Source organism: Acanthisitta chloris, unplaced genomic scaffold, assembly GCF_000695815.1.
Source record: "Acanthisitta chloris isolate BGI_N310 unplaced genomic scaffold, ASM69581v1 scaffold14777, whole genome shotgun sequence".
Taxonomy (NCBI): domain Eukaryota; kingdom Metazoa; phylum Chordata; class Aves; order Passeriformes; family Acanthisittidae; genus Acanthisitta; species Acanthisitta chloris.
The window spans coordinates 59456-70206 of NW_008681064.1; the positions used below are offsets into that span (position 1 = coordinate 59456).

Consider the following 10751-nt stretch of genomic DNA (forward strand, 5'->3'; position numbering starts at 1 on the left):
GTTTATGCAGGCATAAGAAAATCACATTAAAGCACCAAAACTCAAAATCATACAACAGTATAATAAATATTCCAGTAATGAAAATTTAAGAAAGGAACAAGATATTCAGATCATTTACTTTTTGGATAACCTTCTAGAAAGCCAGTTATCTAAAGTAATAAACCAAAAATCCTCAAAGTGTTCCAAAGGAAAAAAGAGAATATAAAAGCTAAAGCAAGCCCAAAACTAAATACCCCTTAATTACCCCACAACACTGCAGGGAATCCTATTCATACATAACAATTGTTTTGCTACTATCTTTATAAGGCTGTAATTTTGTATAATTTGTTAGCAAGATTTTGAGAAGTCTACTCTTTCTTTACTAATGGCTAAAATTTATATAGTGTTTTAAGGCCTATGAATTGAGTATTATATTAAATTTGAGAACTTCCTTACATTCTTCATTTTATATTTTTTACTGTCAATTTACATTCCATAAATCAGAATCTTTTAATATAGATTACTGTAATATCAAGTAAATAACCTCAGGGGTTTTTGGCGGTTTTGTTTGGGTTTTGTTTTGTTGGGGTTTTTGTTATTATTTCATATATTTCTGCAGAAAAAAAATGCTACACTTTTCTGGCAACTGGACAAATTTTACAGACCTGGAGATGTCATTATGCTAGCCAAAACTCAGTACTTCCCTTCCACCAAATACTGGGACTGCTCCAAACTTCTAACTTCTTACCACAGACAGGAACATGAACAGCTGAATAAAACATGAGATTACTGTGGTCACCTGCTGTGAACATGAACGTGCAAGAAGTCTGACATAAAAGTTGTCAGCTGCTAGTATTTCTAAAGGGGCCAAATGCAGCACTTGAGGATTAGCAAGATGAAGGGCAGCTCCAGCTTCCCCATTCTTAAGAAGCTGCAGTTGCTCGAAGTACAGCTCTCCAGAAAAACATATCCCCTGCTTATTAAAAAAATCAATTCACACATTGTCTACTGGCTGTATATCCTGCACACATCTTTACTTACCAGACACTCAAACACAATTACACATCTGTAACTGCTTTGTATAGTGGAGAAAGGAACAGTTGTGAATATATCCTTATTTTAAATAGAGAAATGGAAAATAAGATGCAGTTCAGAAAGACCAGTGCTAGGAGTACTTTATACATACAATTTACATTTATTGTAAATTAATAAGGCCGCTCAGGCTGCAATTAGGACAGATCCTTCCTATCCCTTTTACTACTTCCTGTAGAAATATTGCTCATTCCTTTGCTTATTTTCAATGTGGACAAAATTCATTCTACTATAAATAGAATGACCTTTTAGAGGAAAGGAGAAGGTGACTTTTTCACATGAGCAAAGTGTCTGAATGTCACAAAGAAAATATAGGAAAATGAAACAGAATCTAGATCGCATTAAACTCAAGTATTTCAAAGGATCTGTATCAGGATCTGCATCACAGCCAGACCTCCTGCCCTCAGAAGCAGGAGATCATAGATCTGTATTGTACCCACATCTTGTGCCCATAGAAGACACCTGCTCTAGCTTTACAAGAAAAGTTAATTAATGACATTTTATAGTAACTCCTTTTTAGGCTTTCCAGTTGGCCATTACTGTTTGTTTTAGTCTTATGGGAACTTCTCGAAGGGATCTGCATCACAGCCAGACCTCCTGCCCTCAGAAGCAGGAGATCATAGATCTGTATTGTACCCACATCTTGTGCCCATAGAAGACACCTGCTCTAGCTTTACAAGAAAAGTTAATTAATGACATTTTATAGTAACTCCTTTTTAGGCTTTCCAGTTGGCCATTACTGTTTGTTTTAGTCTTATGGGAACTTCTCGAAGGGAGCAAAGCCCTGTCCCAGTTGTCAGCTCACATCAGTTGCATGTTTTGTGACTCTGTGGTGTTACAACTCACCTCCCAGCTGTGTTGTGCATCACAGTGTTCAATTAATGCCACAGCAAGTGCAGCCACCAAAGGCTGTTGCTCTGCTTTTTGCACTGTGCAAAGGGCACACAAAGCACAGAGACAGAAGCAGAAGAGAGCACACAGCACAGTGGGCATTCTGAGATACCTGTCTCCAACCTCCCTCTGGCTTGGGAGGACCTCAACTCAGCATTGTTGAACACCTTCCAGAACCAGGATTAAGCAGCAAAAAGACTGAAGGGAGTAGCAGGGAGAGAGAACTGTATATCATGGGAACAGGAATGAGAAGGCAAGGTATATCTGCCAGCAGTTCAGAGAAAGAGAAGGAGCTGGTGAATGAACTGCAGCAACTCCATGCCTAGCACCAGGCCAAGGACAGTGAGGCTGAAAAGAGCTGGGCACTGATGTGAAAGCTTACCATCTAAGTGAAAAGGCAAGTGGGAAACTTCAGCATCCCCATTCCACTTAGGTGAGCCCTCCTGGCACAAGTCTCTGCTCTGAAGTGGTCACAATTGCAATGGGGTTCTCCCAAGGAGTTATGCCCTATGACATGAGTTTTGCACAAGCTAGCTCCAGTCTGTAGGTGCTGATACACAAGTTTTACATACTGATATACATACTTTATGCATGTGTTCTCCAAAGGAATAACATATCATAGCACTTCCAAATCAAGGAGTTTAAGAACCAATGTAGCCCCAATGTACAAACCTGCTATGATTGGTGTTGTATTAAACAAGCTGGCTTGTACCTATTTGGAGCCAGCATTTAACCTCTGAGATGTAACAATACAAAATACACACCAATATTAATGCTTTTTCAATTTTGCTATCTATTTTTGAATCAAGGTCGTTAGGTGCATTCTCATTGACACTACCATTTCCCCTGAGTGGTGAATTCAAGAAGCAAAGGCAGCCAGGAGCTGTTGCTACTCAGAGGCAAATCACTGCAAGAAACAGGTTTTTCATTATCTACTGCACTTGCTGTAATCTGACTTTCAGATGTCAAAAGTGTGAGAATATCCTGGTGTTTGACGAACATTCTCAGTTAATTCTTTGATCAAAAACTCGTTTATGGAATGAAGATTGAATACAAAGCCTTAGTTTTATTATATAGGTGCATGAAAACTGAAATCTGTCAATCTATATATGCAAAAGTATCAAAATTAAACTGCCTCAGAAACCACGGAAAAACAAATTTCAAAATAGCTTATGACACTAAGGAAACAGAAGTATTCATTGACAGAAGGGCCAATCCATCTGTGGAAAAGGGATTTCCTAAAAGAAAGTACTTTGTTATGATTGCTGTCCAAAGCAATACTTTTTGTTCCTTGGGTTGAACTCCTTTTGTGTGTAGTGAAGAAGAGAGCTGAATCAGACTCTGTCCCTGTCCCATCTCCCCCCTCCAGTATTAGTACTATTATCCCATCTATGAAATTATTCAGTATCTAGAAAAATAAACCAAAATTACAATCTGGCAATCCAGTCAGTGTCAGTAAAACACTAAGCTGTCTCCACTACTGTATTCAGCTCACATTCAGAATCCGATACCAACCTAACTGCTAATTTATCAACTACTTAGTTTTTCAAGAATTACCACAGTTTCAAAGTATTTCCCCCCCAGTTGCAACTTTGTTCCTGTCAGTAATTTGTCCTTATTCTCTAGTGTACTCAATGCAACATTGTCATTCACAGTACAGTTCCTTTCCAAGAGACTACTATTAACATAACAAACTAGGGGGAGGGGGATTAAAAAAAAAAAAAAGGTTTGAGTAAAATAAATGCAAGTTTACCAGCCCTTCTGGCTGTGATCTTGGAGCCATGTCGCAGTAATCGAACGCACACTTCCTTGTTGCAGTGGTTAACCATCCGCAAGTGAATGCTTCTCTTGGTTTGGATTTTTACAAGACATTTCACCATTTTGACTATTAATTCCCCTTCTCAAAGTCTTGTAAAGGCACTGCCCATACCAGCTTTGACCTTTTATTAAGTTCCCACTGAGCTTTAAGAGACTAACACAAGCCACTCAATGAATCAAATGACAAGCTTCTAACATGGCCAACTAAAATATCCCAGTAGGGAATAGAACCAGTGGTTATTTTTAAACACTTCCAAATGGTTCATAATGTACAATACAAACTTCCACAGCATTCATTTCAGCTAGCAGTTGCTAGCATAACAGCTGACCCATACACACAAGCATAAAAATATCCAAGGCATCAAAACATAGTGCAGTGTAAAAAAGGCCAGCATTTACAGTCTGTTTTTCACAGAATAAATGTCACCGTGGACATTATTTTTCTAAAAAGCTTCAATTTGGCCAATGATGACAGGTCCCCATCACTGCCTGCAAATTATTTGTGGAACATGTATAGATACAAAGGAAAAATCCTACGCTATGCTTACAAACCTTACTCACAAAGCAAAACAATGAGATGAAAATGCTTTCCTTCCAAGCCTTGAATGAAAGCTGGCCTGCCTGTGTATAAACAAGAAGAGAAAATTCCTAAGTCTGGGAAGAATTTCTCTCTTTGCATGTGTGCTCCAGTCCCCACTTGTGGATAACTACTGGGCACATTTATATCCATCAGAAAGAGGTCCTGGTTCAAAGGCACTTCCCTGGTCCCATCCAGCAGAGATATGCAGGTTCCTAAAAAAGGCATTACATACATATGCTGGGTATGGATAACTTGCTTCAGCTGGAAGCTGGAAGGCAACCACGTGCACAACATTACACAGTTCTAGTGGGAAAGAAGCTCTTACTGAAATGACAGAGAGGAGATAAATTGGAAGGAGTGTACTGACAGGGAGGCAGCCTCTCACTTTCCAGAATACTCACCCATAATGTTTACAGTGTGTGCTATCTCTTAATTATCTGATGTCCTCATACCTGTGTACCAAAAAATCTATGATATGTATGCAAATACGAGGGAAAGAAAGGGGCAGGGGGAAGAGTCCTGCAAACACCTATTTTACAACAAGTCATTTCTCCAATGAAAGACATCTGCTTCAGTGGAGCTTCTGGAAAGCATCTTTATGGTGGCCCCTTTCCCAGGCCAGCCTGTATAGTACAAATATCCAGCAGGAGTCCTGTTTCCTCCTTCCTCCTGCAGAGCAAACATTTCTCTCCTCCTTTCCTTCTCTGCAAGAATTTTCTTGTGGATGTGAGGAAAGATCTAGTGCCCCTTCACTTTCCATTTTTCCACCACTTAAAAAATAAGATTCTGATTGATTTTCTCATTTTTCCTCTCATAACTGTTGTAGCAACCAAAAGAGAATCATTAAAATGCCACTGAAAAGAGCCTTGATTGTGTACACAGCTACAAAAACCAGAAAGCATAAATATTTACAAAAATCTAACCACCAATGTGTTCAATACACATAGGAAAGCCTAAAGGATTATATAAATGTCATCTGAACAAGGCTGTGAAAGACTTCCAACATCTGAAACATTTCCAAATGCTTCATTACGTACATTACAGACTTCACTAGCATTCATCTCGGCTAGCAGTTGCTAGTATAACAGCTGAATCACACACAAGCATAAAAGTAACCAAGGCATCAAAACATAGTGCAGTGGAAAAAAAAGGCCAAAATATGCTCCAGTCCTGCAGACCCATGTTGATGAATAAGTATGTATCATTTATGTTTCATGTGACCATGCTCATGCAAAAAAGAAACTACTGTGCAATTTCAAGCTACTCCCCATAAACCATGTAAACATAAGTAAGGGAGACTTACGTTGAAATCTTGCAACTGAGTCAGCAACTCCCTGTCTCTACTAACTCTCATCAAGAGAGTACCTACAAAAACTTTTTGCAAAAATGTTGTACCTACAAAGGCTCCATACGCCTCTCCTCTATAATCAGAGCTTACATGGCTGAGAACTCAAACACACAGGCAGAACTAGACCGATAGTAGTGGGTCAGCGCTCATTCCTATACACAGAATCATAGAACCAATAAGGTTGGAAAAGACCTCTAAGACCATCAAGTCTAACCACTAACCCAGAGCCACCATGTTCACCACTAAACCATGTCCTGAAGTGCCACATCCTCATGCTTTTTGATCACTTCCACAGATGTTGATTCAACCATGTTCCTGGACAGTCTGTTCCAAAGTCTTACTCCTTTTAGGTGAAAAAACTTTCCTAGCATCCAATCTAAATCTCCCCAGTTGCAATCTGAGGTGATTCCCTCTTGTCCTATAACTTGTTATCTGGGAGAAGAGACAACCTCCCCTTTGCTGCAACCTTCTTTCAGGTAGCTGTAGAGAGTGTTAAGGTCTACCCTGACCCTCCTTTTCTAAGGGCTGAACAACCCTAGCTCCCTCAGTTGCTCCTTATAGGACCTGTGCTCCAGACCTTTCACCAGCTCTGTTGCTCTTCTTTGGACATTCTCCAGCACTAAAATGTCATTTTTTGATGAGAGTGGCCCAAAACTGAACACAGGATTAGAGGTGCAGCCTCACTAGTGCTGAGTACAAAGGGTCCTTTCCAAGGTACTTGCTCCACTTGCAGCTGAACAGATTATGTTTCTTTTCCTACTGCTCTAGGGATTCTGTGGCTGCCTTCTTTCACCATCTGATTTTGGTGAGACAGATTACTGCCTGTCCCAATCACCTGGCAATTATTTTGCAGGTGGTAGTTCATTATCTCTGGTCTTTCTAGCTCTCAGGATTTCCTACATTTGGGTAGACCTTTTCTTTTTTTTAAAAGGCAAAACCATGCCTCTTAAGTCACAAGATATTAATGTGGTTTTGATAAAGTGATGAAAAGTTCTTTTCAGTCACTTGTGTTCGGATTTCATGCATGAACTAACTATCTGACTGATGACACTGACTTTTGCCTTTGGAGCAACAAAAGAGAAAGGGTGCTTTATTTGGCTGGAGATATATACAGAGACACTAAGGCTGTTTCACACATGTAGTACACTATAAGCAGTCTCCCAATGCAGTTGTGTTGGTCTCAGGGTAGAAGCCTTCCCTCTCCCCGTCCTCTGCTCGTACCCTTGCTCTCGCACACGACCTTGCCTGACTGACTCTGATGAGCCATCCAAAGGCTGAGACAGGCACTAGTAGGACATTGTACAGTTAAGGGCTTGTTGTTGGGTTTTGGTTTGTTTTTGTTGATGTTGCTGGTTTAATTTTACTTCTTTTAAAAAACTCCTTCTCCCAGTTCACTCTAGGGTGATTGGTGCTGGTACAAGGGAGAAGATGGGAATACACAGAAGAGGATTGAGCACATGTTGGGGAGAAAGTAAGTGTCAAAGAGCTGTGAGATCAGTTCAAGATGCAATTTGATAGTATAGCCAAGTTTGCTGCAGTAAAAGACGGAAAAGGCTAAATACTGTTTAACTATGGCATTCCGCTTTGCATAACAGGAATATACAGGAAATACAGGAAATCCACCAGCAAGTATTTCTATCAATAGCAATCTGACTAAAAGGAGTTATGATTTTCAAATTTACGTAATACAAACATTTAGAATAAGCACTGTCTGGTGAGCATATAGCAATGATAAGTCACCAGTTTCCAAAAATGGGTTTCACTGCTTAGAGTTGTAAGTGTGGTACAGCAGCGTTACAAGCAGCAAGCTGTTGTTACTCTGCAGGCATAGCAGAAACACAGCAGTGGTACTTGGCTGTGACAAAGTGAATTCTCAGATACAGGTATTTCACAGCAGAGGTAAACAAGTAATTGTTAAAATTAACAGCTGTTGCTACTGCTTAGAATAAGCTATGCACACAGACAATCTAAGTCCTGCTGCTCTTACTATATTCAGTGTCAAAACTGAAGAATGAACAAATCATGTTCATGTAAGTCCTATAAAATGAAATTAGGACATACTCCCAGGAAAATGAAGATACACTCTCAGGCATTTTCAGTTTCCCATTAACTGACCATAATGAAGCAACAGCAAAAGTTATATTTCCCAACTTCTGAAACAATTAGCTCACTACATCTTAAGAACCACTGTTAGGTTTTGTTTAGTTGGCTTCTTTTTTACTAGGAAGAATGCAGTTATCCTCATTTAAGCTGGCTAAGATGTTCACATCATTCTTTGTAATGACTGGATCTCAAAAAGCAAGGTGTAGAATGTGACTTTTAAAATATCAAGTAACATCCCTTTTTGTCAAAAGGATTAAATTAGCAGAAAATCTTTCCTAGCTGACCTTCAAATAACGTCCCATTTTGTCAGTGGAATTAAATTAGCAGAGTTTTTCCTAACATTTAAATGGAAATAAATAAATATAACAATGAATGGGAGCAAGAAAATCAACATACCTAGCAGTAAACTCTCAGTTTTCACTCCTGAGTAGCTGGAGTTACTATTTTATAAAATGTTGAGATTATTTGTTTCCTAAGAACCTTTTCACAGACAATCTAAAAGAAGATTTTTGCAACAGACACTATAACAGCAGTAACTTTCTCTCACAATGAAACTTACATAAGGCTTGTGCACAGTTTCTTGAGACAGTGATCATTTCTGAGTATGACGTGCAAAGGCTTAATGATGTACTCCCAATGGAAATCATTAGATGTTTTCTGTATCTCTGAGGCAGTAACACATCTTTTCCAAATGTTTTATAATAAATATTGGTAAGAACCGGGTAGGTGACTCACCTTCATCTAAAGGAACCTCTTCCTCCTCACAGGGAGATGGAAGGAGAGGCTGCAGAGGTTCCATGTTGATTATGAGTTGCTTGTTCAAGGAGGGAGAACTGCGACTCTGGGTAATGCCGGTTCTAAAACAACAGGTAAAACAGGGTAAGTTGACTCACAAGAAAACAACTGCAGTCCAATAGGTTCCATCTCAGAATTGTTTTGCATAATTTACACTAGGCCTTGAGCTATCATAACAAGCTCTGCACACCAAATGCTGCTTTCAACCGTGTTATGTTACACCCACAGCAGATAAAAACCCTTCAACATCTGAAGCATAAAAGAGGGTTTGTGCTGGTTTACTTCCTTTACGCAGCCTGACTTCTTTTCACCTTTGGCAGGATTTCAGTGTGTTGCTCCTCTCCACAGAGCACAGCACGCATTAGTATTCAGCTTCAAGGAAAGGGAAGGTAGAGATGATACAAATAATTTTCCTGATGTTGTTCCATTGCCTCCAGAACTGGGTAAAGGATTTGTTATGGTTTGAGCACCACAGACTAAAGACTAAAGCCGGAACAACCATATCACTTCAGTTAGCAGATAGACAGTGCTTTCTCTCATTCCCATGCACCCAAGATATTGCCTTTACACCGTGCCTCCAGGTGCTCAGGCTGGTTTACTTTCTTGTCTTGCTTGGCTCTAAGAGGCTTTCATGGTAGCAGGTGTTGAACATTCTCAGGAAAGTTTGAGGAATGCTGTTGATCTGCTTCACTCATGAGGCTCATTAGCCTAAAAATATATTACTGAGAACATAAAATGGCTCTTTTGAATAAATGATACAGGCCCTCAGCAAGAGTCCTGCAATAAATCTGAACTATTATGTTATAAAATATTTACTTTTGAAAAAAACAAAGATGAAAGGGAAGATTCTACATGACTTCAAATGGTGCAGAGGTACACTGCCGAAGTTTTACAAAATGCATTACAAGTTTGCACAAAGACTCAACTTACAATTCCACATAAACAAACAGGATGAAGCACCTATTGCAAGTCAAAAGATGGAACTGTGTGTTGTTGAGGGTTTAGGTAAACTTGGGACACAGATGTCTAACTCTAAGACACATCACATGTCATTAAATATTCTGTGGGAATAAACAAGCTTTCTTGCTCAATTGCCATGATTTCTTGCTCCTTAACATATGCCCAAAGATAATTATGTCCTCATTTGCATTCTGCAAACAGTTTCTGATAACTATGTAGTTTGAATTTTCACTATCCAATGAAGGTTTTCACTCAGATTATGGTCATTACAGTCACTGCAACCCAACAGTACCTCCATAGGCTTGTTATGCAATCCCTGGAACTTTGTGCTTGCTGTAAAAAGCTCTCAAGCAACTCCCAAAATAGGAGTTCTGCCTGGGAGCACACATAAGGCTTCTACTCCATACTTATTTACAAAGATCATGCCTTCAGGCATGCCCTGGAAGCAAAATATTAAATCACTCAGTGTCACAAGAACTTGCCACTGCATTAATGCTGCATGACTGCACACTCCAACAGACGTTCAGTTTGTAGTGCATTAAGTGTAATATCCAAACACAAAGATACTGAACATTACCCTCCTCTCAACTGCATGTTTCTTTCTCAATGAAGCCATGGTACAACTGAGTTGACTTTGACACGGGGGCACACAGGGAGATAAAACCTTATATATACTTAAATATATATATTTACCTTCCGTCATATAATTTCCTCTATATGCTTTGCATATGAAAAGTTGCCATTTCCCATTCCCAAGTCCTTTTTCACAGAGTAATGTGTTTCTAAAACCTGCTTTGTTTTTGAGTCAAAAAATTTCTATACTTTTTGCCTACCCATGCTATTAGAAGGACCTCTGATTCAAATTTCAAAACCTGAACAATAAAAACTATCTGAAATCATTAGACTTTTCCTTAGTCTTTCTAAGAAACTGAACTTGGAGCTACCATAATATTGTAAATGCAAGCATTTTAAAAGGTTAATCATAAAAAAATATACATTATTACTATGGGTATTAAATCCATGGGATATTACTTTATGAACTTACTTTCCCTCTGATTTATCTCTTTATGTACACTAGGTTTTGAACAATATGTTTAAAGTACTTTAAATACAAAAACAAAGAAAAGCAAAATACATGACAAAAAATAATTTCATGTGAAAATCTTTTCTTATCCTGGAAAAAAA

At 38.9% G+C, this 10751-nt stretch overlaps 1 protein-coding gene across 1 annotated transcript in view; it reads right to left on the bottom strand.

Moving 5' to 3' along the window:
• The window catches only part of FRMD3 (FERM domain containing 3), a gene marked incomplete at its 5' end in the record, with an annotated part of 25532 nt that overhangs the window by 4442 nt on the left and 10339 nt on the right, over nt 1-10751 (bottom strand). Inside the window, one exon of the mRNA XM_009077964.1 lies at nt 8547-8668. Coding sequence (XP_009076212.1) covers nt 8547-8668 — 122 coding nt within the window. The remainder of the gene's footprint in view (nt 1-8546; nt 8669-10751) is intronic.